We start from the raw sequence: 17,223 nt of genomic DNA on the forward strand, positions 1-17,223 counted from the left end.
TTCCACAACGTGCATTTAGTATATTGGCAATGAGAAGCAGACAGAGATTGGATTCCGCATGCTTCTCGGGCAACTGTTTTACGGCATGTTACCCTCCAAATCTCGCTTCGTTTGTGTCTACTCTGGGCAAAACCGGGAGCGAAGCTAAGAGAAGCAAGAAATACCCAAAGAAACGATCAATATGTTCGATCAGTTAAAAACAGGATCAAAAACCAAAGGAAGGAAAAACAAAAAAACACAAACACAACGGAACAACCTATAAAAAACCGTAGAGGGCTAGGCATTCGAATTTGTGTGGAGCCCTATTTAGTAAAAGTAAAAGGCACACACCACATATGGTACGCGCTTAGTGTTTAAGAACAAAGTCGGTCCTGAGCATCGCGTGTATTCCCTTATTCCCTTCTTTTATTGCATGTTTTTTTTTCTTCGTGAAGTTCGAAGCGGTTCTCCAACGTGACTGCCGACGCGAAGTAGCACGTTGAGATGTCGCGCACCGAAATGGCAGCGTGGTTCCGAGATATGTTCTATCCGGTTTGGTCAAATATTAAACTACGATTTTCGCAACAATTTTCAGCTCATGTCCCAGCGAGGTGAGAATGTTGTTCATTGTTGGGTCGTCATGCCAGCCTGCAGTTTGAATGTTTGCGCCAAACCGAAGGGATTAAATTTTAATTGCATCCCATTAATGTATTGACCCAAAAGGATAATCAGCGCAGAACAACATTTGCCCAAACATTTGCGCGCGCTCGCCCGCTCGCGGAATCGATGGAACGAAAGTAAACAGTGTGCCCCGATCGTACCCGGAGCGCCCTAACCGATGCGCGAAATCGAAGGAAAGCAAAAGACAGCAACAAAACGTATTTTTGTCGAAAGGGGATCGACACATGAGGATGAGATCGATCGGACGAAGGGACGAACAGTGGTGGGGGTGACGACGGGGGGGAAAGGATGGGTGTGGAGGGGAAGGAGCAAAAGCTCGAGAAGCGAGAAGTTGAAGGTTGGCGGGACGGGGCTATATGGTGGAAAAAAGGGGTGGGAGAGGGAGGTAAGGGAGGGGAGGAAGGGGCGGGGTGGATTGGTGAGGTTTGGGGTGTGATCGAAAAAATAAAGACAGTCGGCCGGCTGCTCGAATGGATCAGTTTAAATTTTGCTATCCACGAGGGAAGCTCCAATCTTCGGAGCGCGTGCGTCTACACGGTTTTCGGCATTTTGTGTGTGTTTTTTTTTTGTTTTTCAAAATACAGCCCCCGAACTACGAAGCGTTTCGGACGTTTCGTTTCGGGATTTTTCTTTGGCCGCTGCTGGAAAACCTTGCCTGTGTGCTCTAACGGTTTGAGTGGAAATTGTTTTTCGAATTTCATTTTTTTGTTGTGATTTTGCTATTTCGTTTCGTTGCCCTCGGTGTTACTGTGCTGTGTAAAGTTCGTGGCAGGAAGAAAGAGTTGTGGAAAAGCACTTGACTGCCTTAGATAGGAAGTGTTGGTGTAGAACCAGAACGCAGAGGTAGGAACCGATTTTGGAGTTGTTTTAGTTATTTTACCTAATTTTACTACCAAACGAATGCTAAACACAGGCGAATGCTAAAACGCCTCGCCACCAACGAAATAAATTGCATCCGATTTTGGGCGACCATACAGTGGAAGTTGTGTGTATCGCGAGTTAGCAAATCAAATAGCGGTCTGCAATCAATCAAATTCTAACGGACGACAAAAAAAAGAAGAAAGTTTGGAAATCGATCCTGCACACCATTCTCGCCCAAAATGTATGCCAAAGTGGGGACCTGCAAACGATGAATAATTTTAAAACGCCTAATCTTAACTGTAAACGAACTGCTCAGGTTTGGGCGGTAGAATCTGATTGCCTTCGAGGAACTGGCAGGATTTTGTTTCTGTCAATAAACTATCCGTTGGGGTATCGGCAAAGGCTTAATCAATCACAGGTTGTGGGATGTTTGACACAGAGAAAATGTCCAAATCCGCTCTAGGCGTTGCACAGACTATCTGGCTGAGCCTGGTAAAGCAGTTCTGAGCTAGACAGGGTCGTCAGTAAATACGCGCAATGATAGACGGCAGCTCTGCGCGTGCGCGATCTATTTGACTCTTATTTCCCAAGGCTCCAAAGATCTCTGGCTAAGAGGAGGTTCACGTTCCATCTGAGATTTTATTTGAATCCAGACATGTGGTTAGCAAGTGCTTCTCACTATTCCTCGATCACATGCCAAACGGTCATATACCGGACAAATTCATTTATTGTGGTGGGTAACTAATATATCTCATAGATGTATTAGATATGTTTAGGAAAAGGAGTATTGGGCTGTATGAAGTGATGTACCACTTAACGACTCGTCTACAAATTGGATAGATTGATCGATGGTAGAGTCATTAGGTAGTCATCCTCTGACTGATAATCATTTCACCGGAGGACACACATGCAGTCGATCAAACGGCATGCGTTGCTACTCCCTACACCCACCTTGACGGCTCCTTCGTTTTCTCTCGCCCTCTCTCTCTTTCTATCTCTCTGTTTCATCTCTATAACCGCTCTCGTTCCACTTCCGTCCATCTCCCTTCAGCACGCCACGTTCGGTGTCTCCTTGAGCGGGGTGTGCGTATTCTACAACTTCGAAGGTAAACGGTTAGCGGTGGACAACCGACGGCACCGGGGATTGATTAAAATGTACCGAACGTAATGACACCGACCCTGTTTCGGGTGGTTTTAACTAACCATTACCATTGCGCACCCGCGCTCAACGCATTCCTGCCGGTGGGCACGTTTGCTAGCGAATAGCACGGACAGTACTATCCGCGAGCATTAGCGATGCATGATGATAAAACGTACGGCAGTGTATGTATCGCAGCACCCCATAAATCCCGCTATTGCTTTCCGCCCGTGAAAGGTGCTAGAGCCCGGGAACCCGGGTCATCTACAAATCGTGACACGCGCGGGGGCAGTTTATTTTAAACGCATTTCCCCGCTGCAGTTTGGCAAGACACTTTCGTTTGGGTGTGTTTTCTCATTGTTCGTCAACCGTAATTGTTTCTCACAGTGGTATCGAATCTGTATTTTAACGAGTTGGGGTTCGATTCCTATGGAACTCTGGTGGAGTTGGGGGAGTTTGATGACTTGATCTACTCCTTGTTAAATGATCTTCACTTTCAGGCACTGTTCTGACGTGACGTGACGTAGCGCTGAGTTAATCATGCCATATTCTAAGGTAGTTTCCAATATTTTGCCGATGGTTAGTCGTCAACATTGGAATCAAACAAGTGACTCTTTAGTGACTCATGCTCATACACTCATACGCAAATAATGCAAATGTGATTTTGCGCTTACCAAAAGTCACCTTACTACAACAGCGAATTGCGCCAGAGTCTTAGCCCTCTTGAGATGTCATCATCCTTGAAAGGTGCGTCGTAGACGAATGTTAATCACCGGATGCGCGGGAGGCACAGAAACAAATGCTCCATTTGTTAGAAAAATATAAGGTTCTTCTTCAATGTCTCACGTGCCGTCTATTTTATTGGCCGTCCTGCACCGTGACGGTACCCTCAGTTATTGAAATCGCGACACAACCTGCACGTCCACCGAACACGCAGCAGAGTACGGTAATGAATTGCAGCGGATGTGCAGGGGTTTTTGGGGTGTGCAAATAGAATGAAAGTGACAGCAGTTCGTGTCCGTCCGGCGGTTGTGGCTGACTGGAATTAAACGGTTCCTATGCGTAACGCCCAATTACTCACGCACCGCCAGCGCGTTTGATGACCGCACGATCGGTGGTCGGTGATTAATTTCTCTTCCGTGCGCTTCACAAACAACTTCCCAAAGCCATTCAAAAATGTCCAACGAGCGCGTCACCAAACTGATCCGATTAGTGGAACATTGGTCGAGGGTTTGGGGTCACCTAGGGGGTATTCTAGACAGGCGGTTCAGAAGACCTTACCGTAAATCTGGCAGAAACAACGCAAAAAAGGTCGATCCTCCAGTCCGCACCGCACACAAAGTACTATAAGCAGATGCAAATTCGTTGGGAGATTAAAAAAATTTACATTTCCCTTACATCAGCCAGTGGCGTGTGACGTGTGAAAGCGCACACATATTTTGCGTTCATTGATCCGAGGGTGACATTTTTCAAAAAATATTATTACATAGTGGTGCGCATTTGCTTGGTCTTAAACCAGCGTTAGCACGCCCCCCTCGTCCTGTGTTCTTTTACCCCATGTTGTCTGTACAGAAGTTAGCTTTGGTATTTCGGTAACGCGGCGCACGATAGGAATGTATGCGATGGGTGTTAAAGATTTCGGCTCTCCATAAGCATTTTATGGGGCGAAAGCGAATGTAGGTCTGTCTTAAAAATCGATATCGAACCATAAAAGAAAAGAACACGAGCGACGGCAGGGAAAGGAGACCTAACACGAGCAAATTTGTATGGTAATGAGCCGCACAAACTGCCACCTATTGCTCCGGGCCCTGCCGAGCTGTGGCCGATCTTTTTATTTTATATTTTTGGGTATTATTTGTCTTTTAGATTAAATACACACAAACGTGCGCGAATGCTGGGACCCCGAAGGCCCCCAGGTTTTGTAGAATTTCGCGCCCGCCGGAAAAAATATGTTACCGCCAGACGATCAGCAGATGAGATCATTGTCGGGATAGATCTTTGGCGGTGATATGGGCGTGAAAGGTGCGAGCAGTTTTGGGGGCACTGGTTTGTACGTGTGCGAGTCATCACTTCGCATCTATTTAAAAGTTATTAGTTTTATCGTGTTTTCCGCTATCGATTACCGGTGACAGCCACCGCGTTCGCATGGTCCTGCGTGGGATGGACCTTTGCCGCGTGCTTGTAGAGACAAGGTTGCATATTTTAGCGAAAGAAAAGCGTCCCGCGTTCTGAGTTAGACAGCTATTGCAAGGAATCAACGCATGGCCGTGCGGTGAAAGTGGGCCAACGGTTTTTTTGGGAGTCCACCAATGAGTTCGCGCGTATGACAGTTTAACGCAAAAATTGACTTCTTCGGCATGTTTTTGAAATGCACAGAAGGTGGCGTTGACAAGTTTGACAGAACTATTGAGTGACTTTAGAATTTTGTTGCTAATAACGCGGACAGTAGTTCCTTTGCTATTCGCTGTGCACCGTGGCCAGCAGCAGTGTTGCCAGCTACATCATTCGACGATTGCTCAATAGTCTTAGTGCACATTTAAACGCCATCTACTGTATAATTCAACAACTTTCCGAACAAGTCAATTATCTCGCTGAGCTTGTCAATATAATCCCCGAAAACCCTGTACCTAGACATTGGTGTGGATGTCCGTCACACCCTCATAGAACAGCTTTACAAACGAACAGTTGCGATCAGGGTGACTATTAAATGTCAGCCTATGTAATCAATCGCTGCTAAGCATTGTTAGTAGCTGTCAAACTTTAAACGGAGCAAACTGTCAGCACAGATAAACGATGCTAGGTACGAATCGAAACCAAATGATCCGTCAAAATCCTTCAAGCAAAGCTGTCAAGTGCAATTCTCAACCTGCTCCCCCTCTCCTCATTGGGTGAAGCCCGTGCTTGGGCATTTCCTCGTTCTTGCTTTTTGTTCTGTTTTGTTTGCTTATCTGTCTGCTCCCTTTGCCGCCCAAAGCCTACAAGCTTCTCGGTAACCGGACCCGATACCTGGCGCGCTCGGGCAGCCAAAGCAAACGCCAAAACCGGGCACATTAAAAATGCTGAAAACCGATGGCAGTGGTTGTCAATAGTGTGTGTGTGTGTGAGTTCTTTTTTTTTAAACCAGTTCCATGCCAATAGCACCGCTGTCAGCGTCATCACATTTGTGGGCCCCCAGGTATTCACATGGAAATGTCACACGGGGCCGGACCGTGTGTTTTTAGAAGCGTTGGGACGCCTTTCATGCGGGAAGAGGGAGCTATCCGACCAGATCCTGATCCTGTTTTCGTGCTGCGTGCCGCGGATCCCTGCTCTGCTTCCACTATCCCGAGCGCGATCTTATCCCATTGCCGGCCGGCCGGTCAAGCTTTACGCTTTCTCATTCATATGTAGTCTGTAGACTGATCTTGTAGCATTCGTCAACCTCCTCTCTCTTTACACCCACGCACCCTGTCCCTTTGGTGATTATTGGATCGTAAATGTTAAGGGTACTAAAAGCCATTAGACGACCTCCAGATCGCGTTGCCAAAATGATCGTAACGGCCCTCTTCCTCCCGGGTCGCATGATGATGACACCCGCTCCATTCCGGCCAAAACTGGACCACCACTCGCGGGTGAAGACAAATAATCATTTAACATTTAAATTACCGATCGGACCGGGTGGTAGTGTCTGCCCCATCCCGGTGTTACAGTGCTTCATGATTGTTTTTACACACTTCTGCACACGCACAACGGTACGCAAATGGACATGACATATTGGATTTGATTGTTGTCGTTATTAAGGCACATTTGACAGTAAATGAAGCTTGGAGGATTGATTTCGTGTCCCCCGTTCGGCGAGCGTTTCTCTGCTTTTGCGTGAAAGATCACATAATTAGCATAAATCGTGATCGCTTCCCGGCACGCAAATCCCACCTGGACGCTGTGCCGCACGGGAGGGTGACTTTATAATCTAATATTATAATAATACCCCGAGAGCTGAACGCCTCGACCGTTGGGAGACAAATGGGGTTTTTGTCGCGTGTGTGTATCTCTTCCTGCTCATTGCAGCCGGGACGTCTCCGCGGAGGAGCCACGGATCCTACACGCTAAGCAAGATTGATACACAAAATGACCTTGATATTTAGGTTACCGACCTTTCAGGAATTTACGATCCTGCTCCAATCCGCTCGATGTGAGCAAACAGTGGAGCGCGTCACTTCATTGGTTCCCGTATTTTTTCGGAGCCACAGTCCCGGTGGCTGAACTTTATCGAACGCTGATTGACAGAACCGGGGTGCGGCTGATCCTTACCAAATCAAACCCCCAAATCAAAGGAGACATCGCTTACGAACCAATGCATTGTCCTTAACATTTACGTACAATGCGATTATTGATCGATGTCAGGGTGGCTGACATATACAATAGTGCCTCAGTTTGTTTATATCGTGCCGTACTTCTTAGCCGTCGTCAAGAATCCGCTTCCAACAGAACCACCTGATGCGAGATTGGACATGCTTCCACCGTCCTTTTCGTACGTTCTTAAGCGTTGCCCTTGTCCGGCTCTGTTCTGGCAACGCTTTGCGGTAGGTGAGGAAGTTGGAAGCTCGGCGACAAGTTGTCAGCAGCACGAAGGGATTGACATTTGCGCTATTGATTAATTGTTGCATTAATTGGCACGACCGTACCGTAACAATCCGGACCGAAAATGGAGCGCCAAGTGCGTTGCTCCAGATATCGCATGTCGGTGGAAGTCCCCATCCGCGGACGACAATCCTGTTCTCAGGATTCCTTTCGAATTCTGGCCCCGAACGTGAACATCCCCAGGTCGGGGGCTCTGATGGATGTACGAGTGGCGTTGCTTCTGATAATTCCCTAAATTAGCTGAGGATTTTGAATCCCTCCCAGCATTTAGCGAAAACAATTTTTAATGTGCTATGGAACAGTTTTTCTTAATAGCATTCCAAACATGGGTATCGTATACATTAAGAAGAAATACATTCTATTTGTCACTTGGACAGCGAGGAGCTAATGAATTTCGTGCTCATTAGCTCGAAGCCCCCTCAAACCTCAACGGAACCGCCATTGGTGTTCCGTTAATTTTTTTCACCGTTGTAAGGCTCCGTTTGTGTTTGAACGTTTCGGCTCCCACATTCACGCGACGCCATGATTTACGAGGCCGAACGAAAAGTGATATCTTGAGGAATTCTCTGATTAATTTAAGAATGTCAACAACAGCAAACACCAAAACGGTCTCTGTAGATATAGACCAAGGGGGAAAACACAAAATCTTGCAAAAACTCCTCCAAAACTCCCAAACAAATGACAGCCCCGATAGGCCATGCAAACATGCAGGAGTTCGTTGGTTTTTTTTGTGGGTCGCTGCTTTGCTGGGAAAAGAAATCGTTCTTCTCCCGGGCGACAGTAAATCCACCGAAAGATGGCAGCTACTCTCGCGCGGCTCCGTACGAACAGCTGGCTCAGCACACGCTGTTGTCCACTATATCACACATTCCCTCATTTCCTGGGTCGAGCCTGATAAGCGCTGTCAGTGTGTTTTGGCGACGAGCGAACATCTCTTCGCCCCAGCGGACACTTCCGCGCCACGATCCTTTGGTCTTCGTGTGACTCCGGCCGGGTCGACCTCCATTTGGTTGGCTGCGGCCTCTGGACCATTCGTGCGTCGCCGTATCGGACGTATATATGGTGGTGATATCGTAATCACAGTATTATGCAAAAAACTTGCCGCTCTCCACTCCCCCACTTCCGGGGGGGTTGTAGCTGGAACGGGAGGCAGCAAAATCATTTGCGTTGGCACCACGATTCAGTCCGGGCTCAGTACGTGCCGTGGCAGCGTACACATCTTCCCGACTTTCTTTGCCCAGTTTCTGCTTTTTTTCTGAATCCGAAAAAGAGAAAGAATCTTCGCAGGAGATTAACCGCGCGCGTGTGTGTGTGTGTCTGTGGTTTTTTCTTCCCGGGAGAACGGGATCACCAACAGAAAATTGAAGATTTATTTAAATTGTGGCTTAATTTATTTGTTCGTCCAAGTGGCTAGGGTGGTTCGGGTTTCTTCATTCGCTTCAAACCCCATCATGTGCGCCATGTTGGGCGGAACGGGGTTTTTGGGCAAATTAATCATTCCACCGCTGATGGCAGCAATAACGCTGCTCGGAACGCATCAACCTAACGGCATCGGGCCGGTAATGGCCACCGACGCAAACAACCCGCCGGCACCGGACGATGGTAAAGTTCTGATTCATATTCGGCAGGTGCACGACACCACGCAAGCATCTGGCGCCGGTCACACAATCAACAAAAGACACTAATTGAATATGTCACGTGTGTTTGCATGCGCGGTTTTGTGACTGCTGGGATTAAAGTGGCAATGAACTGTCTGGAGCACACGGTAACGTCCGGGACATTCGACCAGTACTACGCGCTGGAGGACATCGGGAACGAACCGTCCGGCAGCTATCTGCTGAACGTAAGCTTCACGGTGGAGGTGCGCAACCGGCAGGAGGAGCTGGCGATCCTGCTCTCCGGCCAGAACCGCTCGTACCAGCATCCGGACTTTGCCCGCACCTACGAGATGCGGCTGACGAACGTCTACACGGTGGTGTACCGGGAGACGCTCAAAATGCAGGCGTACCACAGCCCGACGGACAAACTCTTCCCGGCGGATCGCTTCCGGCTGCGGTTTCTGCTCAGCCGGGACGGTAACCTGACCGTGCTGGTGAATGACAACGCCCGGCGCCCGCTGCTGGCGGTCGTAGACGCACGGCAGGCGCTCGAGGTGCAGTACGCGAGCTTTTCGTCGCGCATGAACGCCTACCCGGTCCGGTTCCTGCTCGGCTGCGGGTTGCCACAGTACAGAGCGATCGAGGTGATTGCCGAGCCGGCAGGATCACCCACCAACCAGCCGTTAACCGACGGTTCCTGTCCCGTCTGCCCGAAGCAGCGCTGCGAGGTGGTCGTAAAGGCGTGCGCGGACAGCAGCAAGGATCAGAACGGTGCCGGCGGCAACGGGGAGCTCGAGCAGCAAAAGTACTACTTCTACTTCAACCTCTACCTGATGAAGAACAGGACCAAGTCGAATGTACTCGCCGGCACCAGTGCACGCAAACCATCCGACGGGCTGTAAAGGGGGGGGGGGGGGGGGGGGGGTCAAGCAGTCAATATCGCTAATGTCTCAGTAAATAAAGAAAGAAAAACAACCTCATGCGATAGTGTGATGACTGCCTCTCCCGATCGCCAGTATGATCGCTAGGTGTCATCGAACACACACCATTCCTACCCCCATAACGCGACAGTGTGTATCTCGCTGCGTTTACATGCGGGGCTTGATAATTTGACGGCAATTCTGCTAAAAGGTCCTACCGTCCAAACTCGTCAAAAAACGAACGACCCGAAAATGTCATGCCCGCGGCGTAGGTCAAGTTCGGACGGGCATGTGTGGATTGAAGACGGATTCGGCCGAGCGGGTGCTTAATAATGTCCGCCAAAACCCGATGAAACATCTTCATATCTCTCTGTCCTTAAACCGGCTATGGAGGGAAGGGTAAGGGGGGGGGGGGGGGGAATGGGGGTTGGGTTTTGTCGTTGTAATTGTTCACCGATCGCGGGGTGGCTTTCGCCCTTCTTACGCAGAAGAAGTGTTCATCCTGGGACGTGTGGTGCCATAAAAGTCACACATACACACACACACACGCCACGGTAGGCTGGTGGGCGCCGAGAGGGTGTAAATGGGCCGCTACATTATTTATGGACGTCTGGTGTACTAAGCCGCCATGGCTTTTTTTTAACCCTAGCCGTTATGACTTTACAAAACATGTGCAAAATTAAACGCAAAGAAGGGACTGGGCCACACAATGTCCTGCCACCCAAGACTCCTGCCGCCTTGTCCCTGTCGGTTATGGGGGGGGGGGCGACGGGGTTGTTGTTTTTTTCCTGCTTGCTCCGCACCTACAGTGATGGGCGAAAGGTTAAGCCCATGCCCTATGGTGTGGGCATCAGTTTTACGGCCCGGGCAAATGGTCCATCCGTTCGCCGGTCTGCAGGATAAGGAGGCTTTGCAAGATCCGGGGCGATCGAGGACGATCCGAAATGTCAAACAAAACAAGACGAATATTATGTATCGTTAAATGCCTGGGAACTTGCATTGTATCGCGTTACGTCGGCAGCGGTACACGATCGGACAATAGCGATCGGTGCGTTATCTCCGCAACCAGGCGGTCCCGATAGTGCGTACATCAATAAAGATGTAGTTGTATGCACGTTCCCCATCGTACGACTGTCACTGCGACACGATGTCCGGTGTTGTTTGGTTGCAAATTGTATCACGCAACGAACATCGCCTCACTTTTGTCGCACACTGTACAGTGTCTCGCGACTCGCTGCCGCTCTCAACGCTCCTGCGTTTTGCGATATATTACTTAACGCGGTGTTAATGTCGAGGATGCGATCTGCCTTTTTCCCAACCCGGCCCGGCCTGGCGGACATCCTTCCGCGACCGGGCCCCGGTACAAACATCCGCAACCGATCTCCTTTTCGCTCTTGCCACCTTTTCTTATCTATGGACGGCTATGGCGACAAAACAAAAGATTCGTTACACCCTTAACAGGGGGAGGTCAGGAGGTTAGCTCGGGTGAGGGGATCGGGGTAAAGGGCCTCAGGGAGTTTACAAAGTAAGTCCGCAAAGAGTGAACGCCACTGCCAATTCCGCATCGAGGGTCTCCGCTGCCAAAAGGGCAGTGGCGACAGTGGCGTAGAATCTTCATGCATCTTCAGTAATAAAAAAAAATCCCACCCTCCCCCAATCCCTCCCTCCTCCCTTCTCCCATCCCCCTCTCTCTATAATAGCTTTTTAACCTTTAAGCGAAACCCCGCTCGATTACTGTGGCGAACCGGACAAAAGGTCAATTTGACATGTCGCGCTATGGTTTTGGCGGGTTTTGCCCTCTGTGTCCTTCCCATCCCCTCCCCCCACCCCTCCCTTTTCTCATCCCCTCCTTCCCATATCTCCTCCCAGAGGTGGAGGATGCAGGATGAAAAATAGGACCAACGATGTGATGCGCTTGTCAGCATCGGTCATCTTCGATAATCTGCCCGCCGGTTGGGTTGGGTGGGTTACCCCCTCCCCCGGAAACAACCCTTTCGCCTGCCGCACCGTCTCGCATTCTATAATCTCACAAGCCGCGCGATTCCCATTTTTTTTTTGTTGTCGCGAAGATGCGCTCCTCTGCTGTTGGGAGGGACGTTTCGGACCGCGGGCGTAATAATGACAGCAGCGGCGGCGGCGACGGCGGCGGCAAATGTCAAAACCACACAACCGCAGCATCCAGAGTGCGGCCTTATCGAGTGGCTGGGTTTTTGGGGAAGGCAGGGAGGGTGGGAGGGGGCACTCATATTTACGGCAGTAAGCAAAAGAGAGGAATTAACACATCCCGCGCGCGAACTGTTGCCCTTTTTTTTATATTGCACCATCGGAGAATAGCCTCTTTCGACTGGTGAAACAATATAGCCGGAGCTTAAGGATAAAGAGTTGACGGCGATACGGCGGCATGTTCGCCGGTTCTAGCTGATTTATTAAATACACACACACACACTGCTTGCTGCAAAGTATAAGACAATCGAGCCTGTCGAGCCAAATGCCGCTAATTGCCCCCAGAGTGCTTCGGCTGACGACCAGTCCAGTGCCCTCCCGAAGTTCCACACATGATTCTAGACATTCCGGCACGCTTCGACTGGCCTGGTTTGTTCTTCCGGTAAAAAACCGATGCGTTTTAAGTGTGTGTGTGTGTGGGGGGACAGCTGGATGATAAGCGTGTGGAAGCATTCACTCGCAGGCAGCAGCCCGCAATAAAGAAGCAGCGTCCGAATAGGATTGCCCTTTTCCGGAGGCCGCCATACTCGGATGTCCTTGGCATTTAGGATCGCGTTCTGGATCGCAACCCGGGTCGACTGGGCCGACGGGATCGGGTCGGCAGCACCATTCGCTTGCCCTGTCTGCGTGTGAACCATTTTGGCGTAACGTGCCGACCGGCCGACGCGTTCTCGCCATCATCTTAGTTCGGGGGAATTGGACAACAACAACAACAAAAAAGCAAAGTTCTACAAACTGTGTTGCTTTGTGACGGGGAGGCTGTTATCGTTTTGTTTTATTAATACTTGCAACGTGTGGGACTGTGTGCAACTATCGCTATCGTAGCTTCCCTACGCGCATTACGATTGCACTACGCACTTCCATTTTCCATTCCATTGTCCGTCCGCCGTGTGTGTGTGTGTGTGTGGGAGCTTTGCTTTGGTGTTGGAGCTTCAAGCGAAATATGTATGGTAATGCGGGGAGCACGTTTGAGGTGAACGTTCTTGGCGCAAACGTTCTGATGTTTTTGTCTGGCTTCACGTTCACCTTTTCCATTTTGTTGTTTTTTTGTTTTGTTTCCTGTTGCGCTCACCAACCACAGGCAGACATCCTCGGGGAACCAGACCACAGATAGCCGGTTCTGGATGACATTCCAAACGAGCGTACAGTAAATTAGCAGCAAAATACCCATTTCTTCTACAAAGTGTCGTGTCCTCTCCCCCCCACCGTTGTCGCAAACGGTTGGTCCTTTCTTGTTCGGATGACAACAGCGTTGATGGAAGCGTCAGGATACAATGCGATACTGTGATCAAGTCTGCACGAAGAATGCTCAATAGGTTTATTGGAAATATAATGTCATCATTCTAGCCTGCCCGTGCGCTACGGGGTTATCTTCCGCCGCACGCGTCAGCACGCTGCCCTGGTGGCGCCAAACTCGTGTAAAAGATTGTGTAAAGTCGTAACAGGAGATGAAATAGAATAGTTTTGTTTTTGCTGTGCCGTTTTGCGCTGTCCGCTATTGCACTAGTGTCCCCCACGTTGTGCGTTGCCAGGGGACCGATATGTTAGAGGTGTGTTATTGGGAAGCTCCGGGATTCTCTATGCGATCTGATTGGTGGCGTCCGCCACCGGCACCTTGCTACCTTTCTCGTTCTTGCTGCTCAGGTAAACGTTGAAGTAGAAAAAGTACTTTTGTTTCTCGCTGTCCGTGCCGGATGCCTGCATCAGCAGATCCTTGGAGGTGTCGGAGCATGCCTTCACGATCACTTCGCACTTTTCCGGCTTCGGACAGACCGGACATTTGACGGCCTGATCGCCGGATGCGTCCTGCCGCTGGCCGGTGCCTTCGCTGCCCCCACCAACCGAGTCGTCGTCCGGCTCGTCGTGGTCGTCGTCGGTTGGCCGACGCTGCCCGTCCTCCTCCGCGTCGTGCGAAGGTTGCGAGCCCGGCTGCTGCCCCCGTGAACCGCCCGCCATGGCCGACTCTTGGCCATCGGCGGCGTCGGCCGCTAGTTTCCGCTGCGTCGCTGCCGCGGACGCTGCGTCCACGCAGTTGAAGTAGAACGTCACCGGATAGGCGTTCATGCGCGAGCCGAAGCTGATGTACGACACCTCAATAGGCGGGCGTTCGTCGTGCACGGTCAGTATGAGCGATTTCTGCAAGCCCGGTATGGACACGGTGATGTGGCCGGCGCGCGTGATTTGGATGCGCAGCCGAAACTGCTCGCCCGGGAAGAAGTTGAAGTTGTGGCTGTGGTGTGCGGACATCCGGAGCGTTTCCTTGTAGATGACGGTGTACACGTTGCTGATCCGCACCTCGTACGTTCGGCCGTAGTCGGGATGCTGGCGGGAGCGATTGCTGGCGGACAGCAGGATCGCCAACTCCTCCTGCATGTTGCGCACCTGCACGAACAGCGTAAAGTCGACGACGTTCTGCTCCGTCCGGTTGTTGCCAATTCGATCGATGTCGAAGTACTCCTCAAACTGGCTGGTCGTTGTTGTGTGATGTTCACAGTTTTCGCCTACTGTGGAAAATGTCGAAACAGAAAAGAGGCACACGCACCGTGCGTAGTATCATCTCGGATCTTATTCCGGGCCACTGTTCCGGAACCACATTGGCAAAGATGAAAGGGGAGGAGGAGAGAGAGGGTGGTGCTAGGGGTGACGGTTTTTAAGGGGGTGAGTGAAGGGGAGAGAGGAGGAGTCGCGAAGGTTGATGAGGGAAGTGGAGGAAAGAGGGGAAGGATGGAGGTGGTGTGGAGGGGGGAAGGTGGAGAAAACCCTTTTTGTTTTGCCAGAGGTCTTTGGGCCGTGGGACTGAGGAGTCGTTGGTTCGGAGTCGGAGTTCCGGAGTGTACATCACTACCGCTTACCATTTTGAGCAGAGAGCAGACTGGATTCGTCAGTGCCACTGGATGTTCCATGCAAGCTTAGGAAGGCCTGTGCCCCTAGACACAGCATCCCGAACAGTACGCGAAACGCCATCCTGCAGGAATCCGGGAAACCTGCAACGGAACGCAAACGGAAGATCCATCAACCTGTGCCGCCCCCTCTTGTTGTATGATGCAATATCTTTTCCCTCCGTTTCGCTTGCAGATGGACTGGGGAGTGTCCCGGGTGCGGCCACTGTTGCGGTGGTTGCTCCCAGTGCTGCTACTCGCCAACGCTCCGGCGGGCGTGCGCGGCCATGGCCGAATGATGGAACCGCCGGCGCGCAATGCCATGTGGCGCTTCGGGTTTCCCAATCCGGTCAACTACAACGATAACGAGCTGTTTTGCGGCGGGTACGCAGTGCAGTGGGAACAGAACCAGGGCAACTGTGGCGTCTGTGGTGACGCCTACCATCTTCGGTCACCCCGGCCGCATGAGGCGGGGGGCCAGTACGGCAAGGGTATCGTGTCGCGCCGGTACGTCGCCGGACAGGAGGTCGAGGTGGAGATCGAGCTGACCGCGAATCATATGGGCCGGTTCGAGCTGTACCTCTGTCCGAACAACAACCCACAAGCGGAAGCCACCCAGGCCTGCTTCGACCGTTATCCGCTGTATCTGGCCGGTACACGGGAGGTGCGGTTCTTCATTCCGCCCGACTCGAAGAAAAAGGACGTGTTTCGGTACCGTGTGCAGCTGCCGCTGTATGTGAGCTGTACGCAGTGCGTACTGCAGTGGACATACTTCACCGGTAACATGTGGGGCAGGTGCGACAACGGTACCGAGTCCGTAGGATGCGGCAGACCAGGTAAGTTGCGAATCTCCCGGCAAGTATTGAAATAGTTTTCAAAACTTCGTAACTTTCTAGCTCTAACTCCTCTGTAGTGGAAATATTTCGCAACATTGGTTTATTTCCTTCCGAAATAATCTTGACGTTTATTCCACGGAGCACCCGCGGAATGTTTGTTTTTGACCTGTGTGGATTGTTCTAACCCTTTCTGTTTCGTTTTTAACCTTTCACAATGTCTCATTTTTTTGTTTTGTTTGGTGAATTTGTTTCCAAAAAGAAACGTTCCGGAACTGTGCGGACATCAGCGTCGTGTCGAACACTGGCGGAGGCCGGCCTCCGCTGTTCGTTGGCAACAATAACCCATTCCTGCTGTACTACCGGGACTACCGCGACCCCAAACCAGACAATGTGTATCCACTCATCATCCGGTACGGTTCCGCTCCACCCCCTAAAACAGATAAACCAGCACGAACAAACCGCACTAACAGTTCGACCTTTTCCTTTCCACCACCCAGAGACCAGGTGTGTCTACCCACTGCAACGTATCGCGGCTTTATCGGCATGGAGGATTGGTGCCAGAACAACTGCCTGCGCTATCCACCTAACTGCCCGGAAACGGTCTGTCACTGCCCGTAAGTATCCGACCCATTACGTACCCCTGTTCAATAGCTGGATGCCGCTGGATGCACCTTCGGCGAATTCGGCTGTCTGTTGATTCCTGGCTCTGTTTCTCTTCTTACCCTCCCCGGGGGCTGTAGGCAAACGTGCGAAGCGATCGGTGAGCTGCGAGGCCGCGAGGGAGCCGACGTGTACTGTCTGGACCAGTGTCTCAACTACAAGTCCAACTGCCCAGCCGACAGATGTCGTTGCTACTAAATGCGCCATTGCAGAAAGCGCCCGCGCGCGTGTGTGTGTGTGTTTGTATGCATGTGTGTGTGTATGTGTTTGATTGCGTGTGTGCCGTATTGCGTCGAATGAACGAGAACCGTCGGGACGAGAAATGAAGGACGAAGCGAAGGACGAATCTAGCACTGCAATGTCCGTACTGGCAGGCATGGTTGGGAATAGGCGTGCTTCGCCGAACTGCTTCTGTATGTATGTGTGCGTGTATATGTAGTAGGTCGTCATGTCCGAATTTTACGGCATTCGGCAAAGTTTCTCTCACGCGCCAAGGTACTGCCGCAAGACGTGAGGGGCGGTAGCCAGCAAACTTTTTCAACTTCTCAAGAAAATTAGGACCTTGTACAACATTACGAGTCATCATTCCACTGCCCCGTTTCTTGCCGCTATTATGCAGGGCAATTATTTTATTACTGTATCACTTTGCAACAACACCGGCCATTGCAGGAGAAGTAGCCATTGTTATCAACCGTCAATCATCGTTTAAAATACCAGCATGACCTGCGAAGAGTGTGGAGTTGTGTAAGCGAGAAAGGAACTTACGGAAATGCTTTGTAACAGTTGAAATTGAAGCGATAAAATAAATCAGTAAGCGACTCCTGTACC

General features: G+C 50.7%; 3 protein-coding genes across 3 annotated transcripts; 2 read left to right on the forward strand and 1 right to left on the reverse strand.

Moving 5' to 3' along the window:
- Window positions 1-8,739: 8,739 nt before the first annotated feature.
- On the forward strand, window positions 8,740-9,779 carry LOC128307312 (uncharacterized). Its single transcript, XM_053045081.1, has 2 exons — window positions 8,740-8,881; window positions 9,019-9,779. Exons 1-2 carry the CDS (start codon window positions 8,740-8,742, stop codon window positions 9,777-9,779), a joined length of 903 nt encoding a protein of 300 aa, XP_052901041.1.
- A 2,488-nt stretch (window positions 9,780-12,267) lies between these two features.
- Window positions 12,268-17,221, forward strand: LOC128307394 (uncharacterized). Its single transcript, XM_053045205.1, has 5 exons — window positions 12,268-12,402; window positions 15,096-15,735; window positions 15,995-16,145; window positions 16,233-16,349; window positions 16,476-17,221. The coding sequence occupies exons 1-5, from the start codon at window positions 12,286-12,288 to the stop codon at window positions 16,591-16,593; spliced, it is 1,143 nt and encodes a 380-aa protein (XP_052901165.1). The 5' UTR covers window positions 12,268-12,285; the 3' UTR covers window positions 16,594-17,221.
- On the reverse strand, window positions 12,778-16,536 carry LOC128307395 (uncharacterized). Its single transcript, XM_053045206.1, has 3 exons — window positions 16,374-16,536; window positions 14,873-15,004; window positions 12,778-14,524 (listed from the first exon to the last, which is right to left on the reverse strand). Exons 2-3 carry the CDS (start codon window positions 14,982-14,984, stop codon window positions 13,599-13,601), a joined length of 1,038 nt encoding a protein of 345 aa, XP_052901166.1. The 5' UTR covers window positions 14,985-15,004; window positions 16,374-16,536; the 3' UTR covers window positions 12,778-13,598.
- Window positions 17,222-17,223: the final 2 nt, after the last annotated feature.

This window comes from Anopheles moucheti, chromosome X, assembly GCF_943734755.1.
Source record: "Anopheles moucheti chromosome X, idAnoMoucSN_F20_07, whole genome shotgun sequence".
Classification (NCBI taxonomy): Eukaryota; Metazoa; Arthropoda; class Insecta; order Diptera; family Culicidae; genus Anopheles; species Anopheles moucheti.

What these genes read in the sequence shown, in the direction of transcription:
- LOC128307312 (XM_053045081.1), top strand. Translation starts at nt 8,740, where the DNA reads ATGTTGGGCGGAACGGGGTTTTTGGGCAAATTAATCATTCCACCGCTG. An exon ending in CCCGCCGGCACCGGACGATG is followed by an intron (nt 8,882 to 9,018) that starts GTAAAGTTCTGA and finishes CTGGGATTAAAG; the next exon opens with TGGCAATGAACTGTCTGGAG.
- LOC128307394 (XM_053045205.1), top strand. Translation starts at nt 12,286, where the DNA reads ATGCCGCTAATTGCCCCCAGAGTGCTTCGGCTGACGACCAGTCCAGTG. An exon ending in GTGTATCCACTCATCATCCG is followed by an intron (nt 16,146 to 16,232) that starts GTACGGTTCCGC and finishes TCCACCACCCAG; the next exon opens with AGACCAGGTGTGTCTACCCA. An exon ending in GAAACGGTCTGTCACTGCCC is followed by an intron (nt 16,350 to 16,475) that starts GTAAGTATCCGA and finishes CGGGGGCTGTAG; the next exon opens with GCAAACGTGCGAAGCGATCG.
- LOC128307395 (XM_053045206.1), bottom strand. Translation starts at nt 14,984, where the DNA reads ATGGCGTTTCGCGTACTGTTCGGGATGCTGTGTCTAGGGGCACAGGCC. An exon ending in TCTGCTCTCTGCTCAAAATG is followed by an intron (nt 14,525 to 14,872) that starts GTAAGCGGTAGT and finishes CATTTTCCACAG; the next exon opens with TAGGCGAAAACTGTGAACAT.